The 18,807-nt window shown below is 43.5% G+C and overlaps 1 protein-coding gene across 2 annotated transcripts in view; it reads right to left on the bottom strand.

Annotated features, from left to right (window-relative positions):
- The window catches only part of GARNL3 (GTPase activating Rap/RanGAP domain like 3), a 159,677-nt gene that overhangs the window by 20,813 nt on the left and 120,057 nt on the right, over nt 1-18,807 (bottom strand). For both annotated transcript variants that reach the window (XM_030535650.1, XM_030535651.1), the window contains 3 exons: nt 16,848-16,964; nt 16,017-16,192; nt 15,514-15,672 (listed from right to left, as the gene is read on the bottom strand). In XM_030535650.1, the coding sequence (XP_030391510.1) occupies nt 15,514-15,672; nt 16,017-16,192; nt 16,848-16,964 (452 nt within the window). The remainder of the gene's footprint in view (nt 1-15,513; nt 15,673-16,016; nt 16,193-16,847; nt 16,965-18,807) is intronic.

Here is an 18,807-nt window from a genome sequence, read left to right as displayed (position 1 = left end):
AGTAACCACAGGGGGTGTGAGTGATTGCTGGACCCAGACTAGGAGACTAGTCTAAAAGAGGAAGCTTACTGGAACACCACTGAGGGTGAGGTTTTATCTGTCTTCAACAACTCTTGGTGAGCCCTATACTCATCCTGGGGAGGTGACATGCTCATTACTGACAGCTTTGTCAGGGGAGGAGGAGGAGGAGGCTAGCACTGAGAATACTCTTCCTTTCTGCGTCAGCAGGATCCCACAGAACCGGGTCCTGAAATTTGGCACTGGAGTCCAGATCAGATGTTGCCCAGTGAGGCGATGGTGTTCTTCTTTCAGAGACACAAACAGGAGTGTCTTGAACAGGAATCTTGAATTGGGGGAAACCCATGGGTTCCAACAGGGCCACTGCATTGGCATAGGTGCCTAGTGACCTCCAGGATACATACATACATGATGGCACCCGTGTGCAGGGTAGAAGTGTTTGGGAGAGTGGCGGAAGTGACTCATGGGACAGGAGGAGTACAACCCGACCTCCAACTCAGAATATGATGAGTGTTTATCTGGTGACCATGGAAGTGCAGTTCCCTCTGGTGCTGGTGACCAGTGCCGAGGTGGAGAAGCCTGTGTCAAGACCAGCATTGTTGGTTTCGCCTTAGACAGTACTGCTGGGCCTCATACCAGACGGTCACTGGGAACAACAGGTTCCCTCTTGCCTGCCAGCACCAATACTGACAACTCCTGCACTACCAGAGATACTAGTTGTGACAGCAATAGCTGGTCTCTGGCAGTGGCAAACGCCTCCAGTGTGGAGGGCACTGCAATAGTGCTAGTACCATGCTGCATTCCTAAAGCAGACAGCTCATCCAGTACCAGAGGCAACAGTGTTTCGTAAGAGCCAGAGGTCAATGGTGCTGACCGCTGTGGTACTGAGGCAGAGGAGTGGCCTGGCTTAGGTCGCACTCTACTCCGATCCCTATGCCTGGCCGTCTTCAGTGCCAGAGATTGTCCCCCCTCATTTGGCTGCTTCTTGTGCCTTTTCCTTGGTCCTGGTGATGGTAAACAGTGCCAGGACTCTTGCATGGCAGAGTCCTTACCGAAACCAATGTACTCAGTGCTGAGTCCGTCTGGCTCGTCTCAGAGGACGGTCTCAGTGCCTCCTCCAAGAGTAAATACTTCAGCTTGGCCTTCTTCAATGCAAGGCTTAAAGTCCCTGCAAATCTGGCAGCGGTCCCCAGTATGAGCCTCTTTCATGCACTTCAGGCATCTAGAGTGCGGGTCGCTCAGGGGCATAGCCTAGTTGCAGGAGGTACAGGGCTTGAAGTCTTGTGACAGAGGCATGCCTCAGCACTGCATAACAGACCAAACTCCGCCACCTAATTGAGATACACAAACTACACTAAACTGACTAAAAACTACTTACAACTAACCAAACTATATATAATTATAGGAAAAGGAATACCACTGAGAACTTTCCAAGGCAAGAACTGTTCCAGCAACTTGTCCAGGTGGTAAGAAGGAACGGAGGGGGGCGCAGGTTCAGCTGGGCACTTTCTACCAGCATACACAGCACCAGACAGTGCTTGAGCCATCTCAACAGGTACCTCTGAAAAATTTCTGGTAACTGTGCTCAGGGCACATACACACCTACAGTGCAATGCACATGTGCAGTCACTCGGAGAACAGTTGCACTTCTTGTTTGTCTGAGAGGCAAATGGGTCTTGGATAGGGGTTTCCCACTGAGTGAAGATGCTGTTCACCTCTGAACTGTGCAATTCCTACTCATGGACGGTGGCAAAGTACCTGCTGAGGCTGTCTGCCAGTGAATTCTGAGTTCCTGGGAGATACACCAGGTGACCACTTCTACACACAGGAGAACAGATCTTGCTCCTCTGTTTGTTTATGTACAATATAGTTGTCATAGTGTCTGATGTTGTAAGAACATTGTGAGATTGGATTAATGGCAAGAATGCCCTGCATGCTTCTCAGACTGCTTGAGTTCCTGCAAGTTTACATATATCCCGGTTTCCAAAGGCGTCCAAATGTCCTATGCTATGTAACCATCTATGTGAGCCCCCCACTCTAATAAAGAGCCATCTGAGATTATTGTTCTATGGGGTGTAGGGTATAGGAAAGGAATGCACATGCACACTTGTGCCAGTTCTTTATACCTGGTCAGAAAGGTCCTTATCTTGATGAGGGCTGTCACTAAGAATTTATGCAGTGTTTGTTCAGTAAACATACTGCTCGAAGCCAAGGCTGCAGGCAGTGGAGGTGGAATCTGGCAAATGGCATCTGGACCAATGGCCAAGGGTTGTGCATAACCCGATCTATCAGGCTGCCCAGGGTGTGCATAAGGAAAATAAGCCTTTGCCCTAACTGAGTCGAAGGTCACTCCTATTATGTCTACAGTCTGAGTGGGAGTTAGAGTGGACTCCTCTATAATGACAGAGACTCCGAGGGATGCTAGGAGATGGGACAGCAGTGGTACAAGTAGAGCGGTATAGTCCGGTATGCTGTACCAGTAAGCTATTTATAGCCAGTACGGTGTACCAGAAAGACAAAGGAGGAGCAGAATGTGGGGCTGCCGGGCAGCCCCATGCTGGCAGCTCCTCTGGCACAGCTGTACCACCCCAGCCCTTCCATACAGCTGTGTGTCTGTGTTGCCTGTCTGAGGTCTGTACAGCAGCCCTGCTGGAGGATGGACTCCCATGATCCTATTCGGATATTTATAAAGATCTCTTTAATATTTTTAATGAAATAAATACTACTAGGCCAACACTGGTTTGAGTGATCATGAGTTAATGCAGTTTTTACTAAAAGGAAGAATAAACAAAAATAGGTCTGCAATTAGGTCTTTGACTGCAAAAGGGCAAACATTAAAAAAAATAGGGAATTAGTTGCAGAAGTGAACTGGACTAAAGAACTCAAGGATCTGAATGTGGAGGGAGGCTTGGAATTGCTTTAAGTCAAAGTTGCAGAAATTATCTGGATCCTGAATCTCAAGCAAAGGCGAAAACACTGTAGGGAAGGGCTGCAGAACAAAATGGATGAACAAGCATCTCAAACAGATTATTAAGAGAAAGAAGAATGCCTACAAGGAATGGAAGAAGGGTTGGATCACCTTGCCTGGATCTGATCCATTAGGTGCTTCTGAAGTTGGCATTCTTGTGCCTGCCATGTTTGTCTGAGAAAAGAGCAGTAGACACTGCATTTAGAGGAGATATACGCTTCTGGCAGTAGAGGCAGCGCTGGTGGTTGTCGCTGATAAAAAGGAGTGGGGGAAGGAAAGGCAATTCTTAAAGCCTGGGAGCCTGGTTATAATCTAGGTCAGAGGTCGGCAACCTTTCAGAAGCGGTGTACCGAGTCTTCATTTATTCACTCTAATTTAAGGTTTTTGAATGCCAGTAATACATTTCAATGTTTTTAGAAGGTCTCTTTCTATAAGTCTATAATATATAACTAAATTATTGTTGTATGTAACGTAAATAAGGTTTTAAAAATGTTTAAGAAGTTTCATTTAAAATTAAATTAAAATGCAGAACTCCCCCGACCGGTGGCCAGAACCCGGGCAGTGTGAGTGCCACTGAAAATCAGCTCGCGTGCTGCCTTCTGCACCCATTCCAGAGGTTGCCTACCCCTGATCTAGGTCCTGCACTGACAAAGGATTTCTCAGGATGGAGAGTCTAACTTAAAAATTACTTATCTAATGATAACTAACATAAAACTTTTAAATATTTACAGAAAAGAATGCCAATGAGGATCAGTTCTGGACACTGGAGGATTCCTACTTAGGCCATGTGGTGGTAAAAAAGGACTTGGAGAGGCATCAGTCTGCATCACCTCTTATATCTTCGGTATGGACCACAAGGAAAGCAACTGCAGAGGTGCTGACCAATGGATGCTACTTGCTAGAAATATCCAGTTTCAGGCATATGGAGCACATGTGTACCAACAGTGAATACACATAGGGACCAGAATTCAAGGAAGAAATAGGCTCTATTTCAGCAGATCTGGCTGAGCCACCATGCAGTGCTAAAAAGCTCTATAAGGAAACTTTGTAAAACATAAAACAAAAAAACCCCAACATTGCACATCATGACTGGGAGGCTGGGAAGACCATAAGCATCGATATCTTCCCTCTCAGGAATCTTAGCATTTAAAAACATGAATGAGACCAATCTGGCAGTTGTTCCAGGTTTAATGAATTCCTATATGACAATAAAGCATTGCTGAACAGATTTCGATACCCTGGAAAATAGGGCTACAATTAAGAACTGAGAATTATTGGAATCAGAGAAAATACACATTGGAGAAAGTGGAAATTTTTATAAAGTATGGTCATCAGAAATTCTCTGCAACCTTCAACTGATTCTTTGCAACTAAATTCAGTATCTGGAATGCCCATAAATAGGTTTAAAAGGATTAGATTTTTGTTGGTAAATGTTTTTTCACTGCATACACACAAAATGAATGAAAATATATTTCCACAGATAAATGAAATTTACAGACAGGCAAAGTAAGAAAACTTTGCTCAAGAACTTACTACAGTCAAAATCTGGTGATTTAGATTTTTGAATTAGGCTTCTTACAAATGGACTAGAGAATGAATAGTAAATATAGATATTATCTTTTGATTTAAGGCTATTTACTTTGTTAGCTTCACATTTAAAAATTAGGGCTGTCAAGTGATAAAAAATTAATCGTGCTGTTAAACAATAATAGAATATCATTTATATAAATTTTTGAATATTTTCCACATTTTCAAATATATTGATTTCAATTACAATACAGAATACAAAGTGTACAGTGCTCACTTTATATTTTTTATTATAAATATTTGCACTATGGTACTTGTATTAAGTGAATTGAAAAATATTTTTTATTTTTACAGTGCAATCTCTATCATGAAAGTTCAACTTACAAATGTAAAATTATGTAAAAAAAACTGCATTCAAAAATAAAACAATGTAAAACTTTACAACTTACAAGTTCACTCAGTCCTACTTCTTGTTCAGCCAATCGCTCAGACAAGAAGTTTGTTTACATTTGTAGGAGATAATGCTGCCCACTTTTTGTTTACGATATCACCTGAAAGTGAGAACAGGCATTCACATGGCACTGTTGTAGCTGGCGTTGCAAGATATTTACATGTCAGATGCGCTAAAGATTCATATGTCCCTTCATACTTCAACCACCATTTCAGAGGACATGGGTCCATGCTGATGATGGGTTCTGCTCAATAACGATCCAAAGCAGTGCAGATCAATGTATGTTCATTTTCATCATCTGAGTCGGATGCCATCAGCAGAAGGTTGATTTTCTTTTTTGGTGATTCAGGTTTTGTAGTTTCTGCATTGGAGTGTTGCTCTGTTAAGACTTCTGAAATCATGCTCCATACCTCATCCCTCTCAGATTTTGGAAGGCACTTCAGATTCTTAAATCTTGTGTCAAGTGCTGTAGCTATCTTTAGAAATCTCACATTGGTACCTTCTTTGCATTTTAACAAATCTGCAGTGAAAGTGTTCTTAAAAGGAACAACGTGCCGAGTCATTATCCGAGACTGCTATAACAATTCTCCCCCAAGGAGTTCAGTCACAAATTTAATTAATGCATTATTTCTTTAACAAGCGTCATCAGCATGGAAGCATGTCCTCTGGAATGGTGGTCTAAGCATGAAGGGGCATACAAATGTTTAGTATATCTAGCATGTAAATACCTTACAACGCCAGCTACATAAGTGCCATGCAAAAATCTGTTCTCAATTTCAGGTGACATTGTAAATAAGAAGCGGGCAGCATTATCTCCCATAAATGTAAACTAACTTGTTTCTCTTAGCAGTTGGCTGAACAAGAAATAGGACTGAATGAACTTGTAGACTCTTAAGTTTTACATTATTTTGTTTTTGAGTGCAGTTATATAACAAAAAAAATCTACATCTGCAAGTTGCGCTTTCACGATAAAGGGATTACACTATGGTAGTTGTATGAGGTGAATTGAAAAATACGATTTCTTTTGTTTGATTCTTTCAGTGCAAATATTTGTTATAAAAATAATATCGAGTGAGCACTGTACACTTTGTATTCTGTGTTGTAATTGAAGTCAATATATTTGAACATGTAGAAAAACATCCAAAATATTCAATAAATTTCAATTGTTTTTCTACATGTTAACAGTGCAATTAAAACTGTAATTAGTTGCGATTTTTTAATTAGTCACGAGTTAACTGCGATTAATCGACAGCACTAGGAAAAATATAAAATTTGTGTTTTAGTGGTTTATAAAGCTTTATCTTTTTGAATCTTAACATCTACTGACATTAAATAATTGTCTGACCCTCATAATTTCCTGCAACTGAGAATATTTAAATTGATAACCAAAAATGCTTAAAACCCATAATTATGCACAATTGTGAAAATTTGAATAGATAAAAATGGTTAAAAATAAGAGATTTTATCTGCTTAGATTATACAAAAATAAAAATTGAATTATTGGTGGTATGCAGTATGTAATAAATAATCATGAAATTCTATAAGTAGCACAATCAAAACTATAAACTAGTTATAATGGATACTGGACTGGAATCAGTATGGTGAGGGGCATGGTATGAAATCTTTTGATGCATGAGATCAGGGGTTCTCAAACTTCATTGCACCACGACTCCCTTCTGACAACAAAAATTACTTCACAACCCCAGGACAGGGGACTGAAGCCTCAGCCTGCCAAAGCCCAAGTCCCACCGCTCTGAGCAGGAGGGCCAAAGCTGAAGCTCGTGGGCTTTGGCCCTCAGTTGTGAGGCTTGGGCTTCAGCCCTGGGCCCCAGCAAGTCTAAGCCAGCCTTGGTGACCGCATTCAAAGGGGGTCATGACCTCCTTTGGGGTACCGACATACAGTTTGAGAACTACTGCACTAGATTATACTAGACAGACACTCTCCAGATCATACTACTAGATTAATGAAAAAGATTTTAACATTGTTAAAACAGATCAGCTTCATGAGTGGTGTGTCCTCAGCTATCCTCTAGTCAACCAACCTCAGAAGAGACTGTACTGGACATTTATATCCTTGTTTAGTGGGTCTGTACAGCTCAGGCAGTTGATAATGGGACCTGGAAAGAGGAAGTTACTCACCTTGTGCAGTAATGATGATTCTTTGAGATATGTCTCCCTATGGGTGCTTCACTGTACGTACACTTGTGTCCCTGTGCTGTGGATCAGAGAACGTTGGTAATAGTGTCCGACATGCACTATCCTCGTGCACCGCCACGAGATTAACCAGAGCGCATGGGTGAAACCCTCTCAGTTCTCTCTCTACTGTGGAGTCCTTGGCAAGAACTTCAAAGTAGAGTGGAGGAGGGTGGGTTGTGAAGCCCCCTTAAGAACACACATCTTGAAGAACTATCATTACTGCACATGATAACTTCCTCTTCTTCGAGCTATGTCCTCTATAAGTGCTCCCACTGTAAGGGACTTCCAAGCAGTATTCTTACTGGAGGACTGAGGCTTCAGAGTCAAATCAGTTATAGATGACAATACTGTGGAACTGAAGATGGTATTGGAAGCGGAGTCTCTGGTAACTGCATAATGTTCTGTGAAGGTATAAGCAGACACTCAGGTTGCTGCTATACAGATTTCTGACATATGGACATTCCTGAGGAAGGCGATAGAGGAAGGCGATAGAGGAAGAGACAGACCTCAGGAGTGAGCATGAATACTGGATGGAGGTGTTATGTTGCAAACCTGATAGCACTGTTTAATACAGTTCCACATCCATCTGCAGAGTCTTTGGGCTGAAAGCGCTGAGCCTTTAGATCTCTCTACAATAGAAAGGAAAGCACAGATTTCCTAAAAGCCTTTGTCCTATCCAGGTACAAAGCCAGGGCTCTCCTAATGGCTATTGTGTGCAGTATAGCCTCCCTGTTATCATGGTGAGGCTTGGGGTAAAAGCTTGGGGAGTGAAGCAGTAGATTTATGTGAAAGGGGGATGTCACTTTAGTGATGAATTTCAGGTGCAGTCTGAAAGTGACTTGTCCCAAAACAATATTGCAAGTTGAGGGGGAGGGTGCTATCCGTGCTGCTATTTCCCCTATCCTCTCCTTGCTGAGGTGATCACCACCAGGAAGGCTGTCTTCATCGACAGAATGTGAGTGACCAAGTAGCCATGCATTCAGAGACGTCTAGTCAGGCTTTTCAGTACTAGGTTTAGGTCCTATGCTCGGGTGGGATGTCTGGGCTGAGGGAAAAGTTTTACTATATCCCTGAGGAATCAATTTTGTGGTTGGGTGAGGGCACTGAGTATCCCTCTAGTTAACGATGGAAGGCTGCTATAGCTGCAAGGTGAATTTTGAGCGAACTGAGAGATAATCCTAATTTTCTGAGAGTCAGTACATGGTCTAGGACCACTGGAAAAGTAGTGGATATCAGGGAAATTTCTTGGGAATTACATCAAACCTGAAACCACATCTGCAGGTAAGTATGACATGTAGTGGATTTTCTACCATGTAGTAACACTTCCTGTACCTCCTGAGCAGGACCTTTCTATTCATTGGAACCATAAAAGAGGCAAGCCTTGAGGTGGAGTATCTTCAAACTGGGATGTGGCGTGGGTTGGAGAGAGATCAGTGGGCACGTCACCATTTGTGACAGGTAAGGGTACTAAGTCTATCTCAATTAAGTGGGAGCAGTCAGTATAATGTGCGCTCCTCTTTTTATTTTTAATAGGACTTTTGAAAGCAGGGGAAATGGGGGAAAGGCATAGAGAAGGTCCCTGCCACACAGAAGACGGAGTGTGTCCCCCAATAAATTTTGCCCTATCTCTTAGCTGGAGCAGTAGCATGGACATTTCTTGTTCAGGTAAGTAGCAAACAGGTCCATGGACAGTTTCTCCCACTGCCTGAATAGGTCCTGAAGAACTGCTGGATTTATCTCCCACTTGTGATTGTGTGGGAATTTGTGACTTAGACTTTTGTAGTCCTGGAAGGTAGGCCGCTGATAATGTGATGTTGTGCGAAATGCACCAGTTCCATAACTTTAGTGCTTCTGCACAAAGGGAGGGCAACCTGGCTTCTCCCTGCCAATTTATGTAGTGCATAATGCTATGTTGTCTGTTAAGACTCTTGTGTATGTTGTTCCCTTGATCAGTGGGAGAAAATGGGTACAGCCATTCCTGAGCTTGAGGCAGCTGATGTGGAGGGACATCTCCGTGGATGACCATTTGCCTTGTGTTGTAAGGTCATTTAGATGGGTGCCTCATTCTATGAGGGATGTAGCAGTGGTGAGAACGAGTGATGGTGAAAAGAGGATCCCCTGCAATCATTTGCTTGATTTTTCCACCAACCCAGGGAGTTTTTGACCTTGGTGAATAGTGACAGAGGTTTGTCTAATCTGTCTCTCTTCGATCTGTAGACCAAGATGAACCATATCTGGAGGCACAACATGTGAAGTCCAGCATAAAGCATCACTGCTGGGCCACATTCCCCAAGAATTGGAGGCAGTGTCTGGCTGATATTTGAGGGCTGTTTTGTACTTCTCTATGAGCGTGGCCAAGGTGTGGAACCTGTGCTGTGCTAGGAGTGCTTTGGCTTGTAACAAATCAAGGTCAGCTCCTATGAAATGTAGGGGCTGTACAAGGGTGAAGATTGATTTTTGAACATTGATCTGTAGTCCCAGTTCCATGAACAAGTCTACTGAGGTTTTTGTAACCTGGTGGACCTTGTTGAAGGAGCAGGCTCTGAGGAGACAATTATCCAGATAGTGGTAGATCATGATCCCCTGGGAGCGTAGGTGACCCACCAATATGGAGAGGACCTTGGAGAATACTCTTGGTACTGAGGAGAGGCCAAAGGGAGGCACTCTGTATTGGGAGTGGTCCTTGCCCAGGGTAAATCTGAGAAATCATCTCAAGCCTTTGGCTCGCAGATGTTGAGGTACTGGTTTTATGGCTCCTAACCAGAGGAGATCTGTTTTTTGTCTGAGTAAACTCTTGTGAAAAGGGTGTCTGAAGTGGGACGAGGCAGGATGTTGGAAAAACTGGATTTCTTTCTGAGACTCAGAAACACTGGGTTTGGAATTGTGAAGTGTGAGATTTATGTTGAGGTTGTCGACTAAACCTTCTCTTGTTCAGGAGCACAGATCACTAATGAGCAAAGAGTGGCCCTGGAATCTTTAAGGATATGGAGGGACACATCTGTCTTTTCACCAAATGATGTGGTGCTTTCAAAGGAAAGGTCTTCTATGGTCATCTGCACTTCCTTAGGGAAGCCAGATAGGTATAACCAAGATGCTTGCGACATAACCACCACAATGGAGATGGACAGTTGTGTCAGCTTCACTGAGGCTGATTGGAGCACTGTTTTGGCCACTACTTGTCCCTCATGGATAACAGCTCGAACTGGTCACTGGGAGCTGATCAATAAAAGTGTTGAGCTTTGTATAATTGACATTGTCGTATTTAGCTTTTAAAACTTGATAATCTGCTATTCTAAATTGCAATTTGGCAGAGGAGTAGGCCTTTCTTCTGAAGAGGTCTAGGCATTTCCAATCTTTGTCATAAGGAGTGCATCTCATTTGGTGCTGGCAGGCCCAAGATTTTACCACACTGACGACAATGGAATTAGGGGGAGCGTGAGAAAACATGAATTTTGTTTCCCAAGTCAAGATTCTTTTTTTAATCCATCTGTTTACAAGTAGGTATCACCGATGATGGGATTTGCTAGATAGTCTTGGCCAGGTCCAGAAGAGTTTCCTCTAGAGGATGAGGAAAGTGTAAAATGTCAAGGAACTTGTGATGGGTATTTTTTACCTCTTCCAGGGGCATCTGCAGCATATCTGCTACCCTTTTAGCTAAATCCTGGGAAAACCAGAAATTGTCGGTGGGCATCATTGCCTCATCTGGAGAGGAGAAGGAGATGTTGGTTCTTGATGTAACTTCCTCCTCGAATCTGCCCTCCTCTTCCTTCATGATCTCCTTTGGAGGCTCAGAGGTTCTGGATGCTGTGGCCGAGGGAGAATGTCTCAGAGGCTCACAGTAAGTCAAGCTGGAAGTCTAAAAGGTGTGAGGTCTATATGCCAACCAGGGATACCAGTAAGGCCACTGGGGAGATAGGACAGAGCCTAGTGGAGGTGCCCATGGCTGGCCGTACCATGGTGGTGGTGGAGTAGATTTAGGGTATGACTGAGAAGCCTCTTATAACGGACACTATATGGAGCATAAGAGGAGTGCTGAGAGATGACCTTCTCTGGCTCACTGTCTGAGTCACCACTGCCAAAGATTCCAGTATCTGGAGGAGACTCGGTGCTGGAGCCCCAGTGCCGAGAAGGGGAAATTCTTGTATATCAGATACCCTGAGTTCTCTTGAATGCTGGAACTCTTGCGGTGCTGACCGACCTGGTGCTGATAAGGAGGGAGTTGGGGATCTTGTCTGTACTGAGTGTTCTGGTGCTGGGTGGCTCACAGTTGACAGTGCCAAAGGTACCGCTTATACCAGAAGCATCATCCTAACGGTGTGCACCCTGTTCCTGTCCTCATCCATCGGTGTGCATCAGTGGTACCTGCCGTTCCAGATCCTTGTGAGCTATGGGTACTGTGCTTGAATGGTCTTCGTACCAACGATTCTGAGCATGCTGATGATAATTTTCGGCTAGCTAAAGGCTCACATATTTCTTTTTAGCTACCTTTCATGAGGGAGCTGCAGCTGATTTATTTGACCCATAGTCCCCGGACATCGAGGGCTGTGGGGAAGGTTCAAACCTTCTAGGTGATTCCTAGTGCAGGTCAAGGGAAGGCTGACGGGCTGCCGTCCTCAGAATGATTTTTTGTCTCAGTTCCATGTCCTTACAAGACCTTGGTTTAAATTGTTGACAGAGACTACACTCATCCCTAGAAGTAGATTCTTCTGATCAGTATTGAGGAAAATTGGCAAGGCCACACAGGGAAGTTTGCACTGCAACTATCCATGCAGTACCTGCTCAGTTTCCAAGGCTGTCAAACCTGATCCCTTTCATCATCACTAAATTCATGGAAAAAACATAAAAGGTAAAAAATAGAACAAAAAGTAAATTAAATAAAACCAAGAACCTTCAGAAGAGAGGAGAATTTATCTATCTGCATTTTGAGGAAGACTATCAGCATAAACAGACTGCTCAAAATATTCGAACTTGGGTATCTAAAGCCAGACACCTAAATCCATATTTAGACACAAATAAAAATGGCCTGACTTTCAGAGATACTGACCATCCCAGGCTCGGACAGAAATCAATAGGAACTGTGGGTATTAAAAACTTCTGAAAAATTGGCATTTATTTAGATGTCTAACTTCAGGCAACCAACTTAGAACATTTTGGCCACTGGAAATACAGTGCTAATTCTGCTTGTTTCCCCATTTCAGTACTGCATTGGGCAGTGATTTCTTAGATAAGACTAAAAGGCATTTCGTGAGCTCAAGTTATTAAGAAATTCTCACACAATACTCCAAGAATGTATGAAGTAGTTTTAGGCAGTTGTGGTTGATATTTAAAATGTCATGAAAAGGCACAAAAGCTCTGATAAGTGCTCAGGTTTGTTTTTTCAAATTGTATCACTTTCATAATAATCCATAACAGTGGCTCTCAACCTTTCCACACTAATGTACCCCTTTCCAAAGCTTGATTTGTCTTGCATACCCCCAAGTTTCACCTCACTTAAAAACTACTTGCTTACAAAAATACAGAAGAGTCAAAGCACGCACTTACTGAAAAATTGCTTACTTCCTTATTTTTACCATATAATTATAAAATAAATCAACTAATAAAAATATTGTACTTACATTTCAGTGTATAATATATAGAGTAGTATAACAAAGTTATTGTCTGCATGAAAATTTAGTTTGTACTGACTTTGCTAGTGCTTTTTATGTAGCCTGTTATAAAACTAGGCAAATGTCTAGATGAGCTGATATACCTCCAAGCAGACCTCTGCTTTCCCAGGGGTACTTGTACCCCTGGTTGAGAACCACTGCTCCATAATATCAGTGCTGATACTACCTGCTTTGATTACTTTTTAAGTGCTGTACATTGAGTTGCAGCTACTACAATCTAATAGCAAAACGCCTTATTGGGGGCACTGAATCTTGACAGAAAAACAATTCATGACGACTTCGAAAAAGACAAAACTGTGGCAGATAGTTCCATATGACAATAGGAGGAGTGATGTACTAACCTTACAAGAGCAACTGTATAAATTCTATGTGTTTTCTACATCCATGGACTGTTGCCTATTGAGGAAGGAGGAGAAAACCATATTTTCTGTTTACCCTGCATCTGAATAAGAAGGAGGGTGTCCTGAAACTGAGTAACAGATGCTCTGTTGTGAGAAATTACTGTTAGCTCTCATAGACTCAGACTTAAAAGCCAGAAGGGACCATCGTGAACATCTAGCCCAGGGGTGGGCAAACTCTGGCTCAGGAGCCGTATCCGGCCCTCTAGACATTTTAATTTGGTCCTTGAGCTCCTGTCAGGGAGCAGGGTCCAGAGCTTGCCCTCCTCTGCACGGATCCTGGAAAGAGTGACATGTCCCCTCTCCAGCTCCTACACGTAAGGGCATCCAGGGGGCTCCGCACGTTGCCCCCGCAGCTCCCATTGGCTTGGAACTGCAGCCAATGGAGCTGTAGGGGCGGTGCCTACGGACAGGGCGGCATGCAGAGCCCCCTGGCCTCGCCTCCGCATAGGAGCAGGAGGGGAGACATGCCGCTGCTTCTGGGAGCTGCTTGAGGTAAGCGCAGCCTGGATCCTGTACCCCTGACCCTCTCCTGTGCCCCAACCCCCTGCCCAAGCCCTGATCCCCCTCCCGCCCTCAGCAATCTCCTGCACCCTCATCCCCAGCCCCACCCCAGAGACCACACCCCCATCTGGAGCCCTCCCCCCAACCCCCTGCACCAACCCAGAGCCCCCTCCTGCACCCTGAAGTCATTTCCTGCCCCACCCCAGAGCCCACACCCCCAGCCAGAGTCCTCACCCCCTCCAGCACCCCAACCTCCAATTTTGTGAGCATTCATGGCCCGCCATAGAATGTCCATACCCAGATGAGGCCCTCGGACCAAAAAGTTTGCCCACCCCGATCTAGCTTGCACTCCTGGCCTTCGCAGGACAAAGAACTTCAACCACCCGCTCCTGTAATAACCTCTGACTGAGTTACTGAAGTCATCAAATCATGATTTAAAGGATTTCAAGTTACAGAGAATCCAATATTTGCTCTAGTTTAAATCAGAAAGTGAATGTGCTCCATGCTGCAGAGAAAGCCAAAAAAACCCAGGGTCTCTGCCAATCTGACTTGGGGGGAAATTCCTTCTTGACCTCAAATATGGCAATCATCTGGACCCTGAGCATGTGAGCAAGACCTACCAGGCCCTCCCCATCTAATGCACCATCTCTGGCCATTGGGGATATTTGCTACTAGCTGTCACAGATGGGCCACATCCCATTGAAGGTAGTCACATCATACCATTCCCTCCATAAACTTATCAAGCTCAGTCTTAAAACAAGTTAGGTTGTTTTGCTCTCATTGCTCCCCTTGGAAAACTGTTCCAGAACTTCTCTCCTCTGATGGTTACAAATCTTCATCTAATTTCAAGCCTAAATTTGTTGATAGTCAGTTTATATCTATTTGTTGTTGTGACAACAGTGGTGCTTAACTTAAATTTATTTAACTCGACTCCCTCTCTGGTTTGTATCCCTCTGAGGTATTTGTAGAGAGCAATCATATCTCCCCTCAGCCTTTGTTTGGTTACGCTAAACAAGAAAAGCTGCTTCAGTTTTCTCTCATAATGTAGCTTTTCCATTCCTCTGATCATCCTAGAAACTCTAATTTGCACCTGTTCCACTTGGAAATCATCCTTCTTAAACACGGGAGACTAAAACCGCATGCAATATTCCAGATGAGGTCTCACCGGTCATTAACCTATGTTAAAAATAGACCTTAAGGGGAATACAAAAGGCCTTTAGGAGGAATATGCAATACTGGAAAAGGCAATCGAATAGGAGGGAGCTTATTCCTCATATCTGAGAAGGCAAGGAAAGCTGGTTCAGTCTTGGTTTATGCAAATCTTAATTTGAAATTGATGGCTAACAAAGGGTAGTTTACACACACACACACACACACACTCTCTCTCTCTCTCACCCTGTACTAAAAGAGAGAAAAGCCTTTGAGCTAGGAAGAAAAGAAAAGGCTTTACAGCTATGCTGAAGGTGATATTCCAGACCCTGAGATGCAAGGCTTTTGCCCACCTGGTGATACATCTAGGAGTACCAGTCAGAGATGTCTTACTTTATGATTGCCTGGGGACAAACACCATTAGATACCCTAGAAAGAACTCAGTTCTCAGGCAGAGTGGGATCAGACATAATAGCTTGAAAACTAAATTAAAAGCAAAAAAAGCTTAGATCCTCTCAAACTGGTGCTCTAAGGAAGGTGGTAGAAGTCACTGTGGCCTCAAGGATAGCTATATCAATTTTTATGGTGCTAGGTGTGGTTACACTAGCAAAGTCTATTCTAATGCTGAGAACTTACCCTGCTTGCTTCAACATGATGTAACCTGTAGGACTCCCCAGTACTCTCGTTAACTAAATCAAACTGATGCCGATATGCTACACAGATCATATTGTCATTGTCTCCAGTAGGTCCATCCACCAGAGTCATGATCACTGGAGGGTCAGAGAGACAAATCTCCTGTAATGTAAATGATATTACATTAAGATGGAAATTAAAGGAATTATTCTACTTTTCATATTCTCACTGGAAATAGTTTGTGCTACAGGTGGTGCCCATTGAGCTGTGCTAGAGGGCAGATAGGCTGTATACAGATATGTTTCATTGATGAACAAGAATCCAGTTTAAAAAAGTGCAGGATTTTTGTTTAAGTATCTGTAATGGGATTTCCCATCACCATTGTTGGGACTCTCACTTGAACCAATCCTGGGGTTTAGAAAGGCAAGATGTGTGCCCCTCCTGAACCACGTGTCAGCCCTACCAAGTGTGAGAGAGGTATTTTTAGTGATTTGTCTCAAGCATACCCTGATGTACTGGAATTCCTCCACTGGTGATTCAGAGAGTGGTGACATCAAACAGACACTGGTTAAATCTTTGCCTTGATTGTATTTCTTTGTGATGAGAAGTAGTTTGTTCCTAATAGCCACAACAATCCTCAGTTCACTGCTGTGGTGAGTATTAATGGCATACAAATGGCAGCCTAAGGAGATAATGCACATATTAACATTCCCTTCAAGGAACACACCCATGAATTCCACATAGTTCCTTGTGAAGTGAAATCTAATTATTTTTTCACCCTCTAAAATTTGCAAATGAATAATTTCTTATGGAAGTGAATGACTAAATGCACAGGTTTGTGCCAGGGGTAGTATGCATCTCAATTCTATCCCATAAAATTCTGTTGCTCCCCATCTAGAAATGCTTTCAGCTTTTCCAATACAACTCAAGAATAAGTTGCAACTCCCCTGCTTTTCCATGTACTAGGAACTCATACAATTCCACCAATGCACCAAGTCTGACCTGCAGCACTGTCCTATTTTTCCAGTTGTGGGCCTCCATGCATAGTTCTGCCAGAGTCCTTCAATCCTGCAGTAATATATCTATCCTGCTTCAGAACTTCTACCTGGTAAAAACTACCAAGTCATGTGGTATTTTTGTGAAGTGCACAAATGGGAATTGGGATTAGTCCAAATTTATTTTCACATACAATCTAACACAGGATTTCAATCCACTCTTCCAGAGGAGAATAACTAAGGGTCAGTTGCTGCAACATCTACAGGGAAGCCAATAGGACCTTTGGCAGCTTCTGGTCCAATGCTTTAATTGGGTCTTTTGATAAATGAGAGTCAAATCACCTTTTGTTTTCTCAAGTTTATTTTCTCTGCAGTCATATTTGCTCTTTGCCATCTGTTTTGCTTCTATGCCATTTTGTACAGCACTCATCCTGAAGACAAGGAGACGAGAGTCCTTCCCTGTCAGGTCAGGGGGAGAACCAGGGAAATAGCAAGTTAAAATAAAGAACGGAACTAACATTCCCAAAAAGAATAAATGTCAAATCTGCACATACAGAAGAGGCAACTCTCTCCAATCTCGTTTGAAGATGAGTGGAAGTATGCTAGGAAGGAAAAAATGCCTATGAATTCTGCTTAGGTTAGGCAACTCTGCTACCAGATTGAGAGCTCCTGAGCCGACGAGCAGAACTAGCATCATCCGTCATGGTGTGAACTTAAATCTGGAACACAGCAGCCGACTTGATGGAATCCTTTGATTTCTTGAATTAATAGCACAGGTTCCCCTGCATCTGGCTCTATACTAGAAAACAAGGTAAGAACTTGATGCTGTAATTGAAAACAAGATGAGAAAATGAGACCAGGATTATTACAACACAATGAAAACCAACACACAAAGAACTAATGCAAATTAGCACACAAGATTGAAGCATTAGCTCTCTGGGTGGGAATAATCCAACTGAATCTAAATTTACTAAACTGAGTATAAATTTGCTAGATCCATGACACAATGAAAAGCTCCCTGGGGCAGACAGTTTGGTCCTAACAAGACTTAAAACTTGTGATAATTTAAACAAACTTATGACAAAGGATTCATATCCCCACTGCAGAAATGAAAACAACATTCACTGCCAGTGCTAAAATCTTCAGTATCCAACACTTGTAGGTAAGCTGTTTGAAGATCATGTACACAGAGGGAAAAGCTTTAGATCATTAAAAAGAAATGGCCCATTGCACTTTGCAATGGGACAGGAGCAAATGACAAGAATGATAACTTACCCTATAGCAATTATGGCTCTTCAAAATGTTGTCAGTATGGATGCCACTATCGGTGTGCATGCACCTCTTGATTGCAAGACTAGAGTCTTTTGAATAGCAGTGTCCACTGAGGCTGTATATGCATCCTGTGCCTCTTTGTGCACCCATGAAAGCGCATAAAGGGCAGAATTTCTTCTTCCGTTCCCTGGAAAGTACTCCTTGGGGAATTCTGTACCATTGCACATGCAGAATTTGTGCAGAAATTAATGATGTGCATGCAGAATTTCCTCCCCTCTACCCACAAAATGGACTGTGCAGCTGATGGCTGCCACTAGGGACTGCTGGACCAGGCAGAGCCCAGCTCACCAATAGAAAACAGTGCCGGGGGAGGGGGAGTGAACTGGAGGGTTCCCAGCAGCTGCACCCTTGAAAGGAGGATGCAATCTGCAAGCAACTCTGTACAAGCCCGCAACCCAGCATCAGGCTATTTCTCCCTCTGGATCCCTGGGCTCTAGAGAAGTTGAGGGTGATAGTGTCTGGGCTGGGGGCGCCCCACGGCTGGGCTCTAGGGGAGAGGGGTGCAGGTGTCTGGGTTGGGAGGGCCCTGCAGCTGGGTTCTAGAGTGAGAGAGGGTGCATGCAGGTGTTTGGCCTGGGGGAGGGGAGGAGGCAGAGAAACAGGAACTCTGTTGTCGGAGGGGTTTCTTTAACTCTCTATTTACAAGAAGTGGAAATTTGGACAGATGACTAGGGAGAAGTATAAAATGTTGCTAGAGCATGCAGGGGTGTAATCAGGAAGGCCAAGGCACAACTGGAGTTGCAGCTAACAGGGGATGTGAAGGGTAACAAGAAGGGTTTCCATATGTATGTTAGCAATAAGAAGGTGGTCAGGGAAAGTGTGGGGCCCTTACTGAAGTGGGGAGGCAACAGTGATAGATGATGTGGAAAAAGCTGAAATTCTCAATGCTTTTTTTGCCGGTCTTCACAGACAAGGTCAGCTCCCAGACTGCTGCACAGGGCGACGCAGTATTGGGAGGTGTGAGCAGCCG

This window comes from Gopherus evgoodei, chromosome 16 (assembly GCF_007399415.2).
Source record: "Gopherus evgoodei ecotype Sinaloan lineage chromosome 16, rGopEvg1_v1.p, whole genome shotgun sequence".
NCBI lineage: Eukaryota > Metazoa > Chordata > Testudines > Testudinidae > Gopherus > Gopherus evgoodei.
This window is presented reverse-complemented; position numbering and strand designations above follow the sequence as displayed.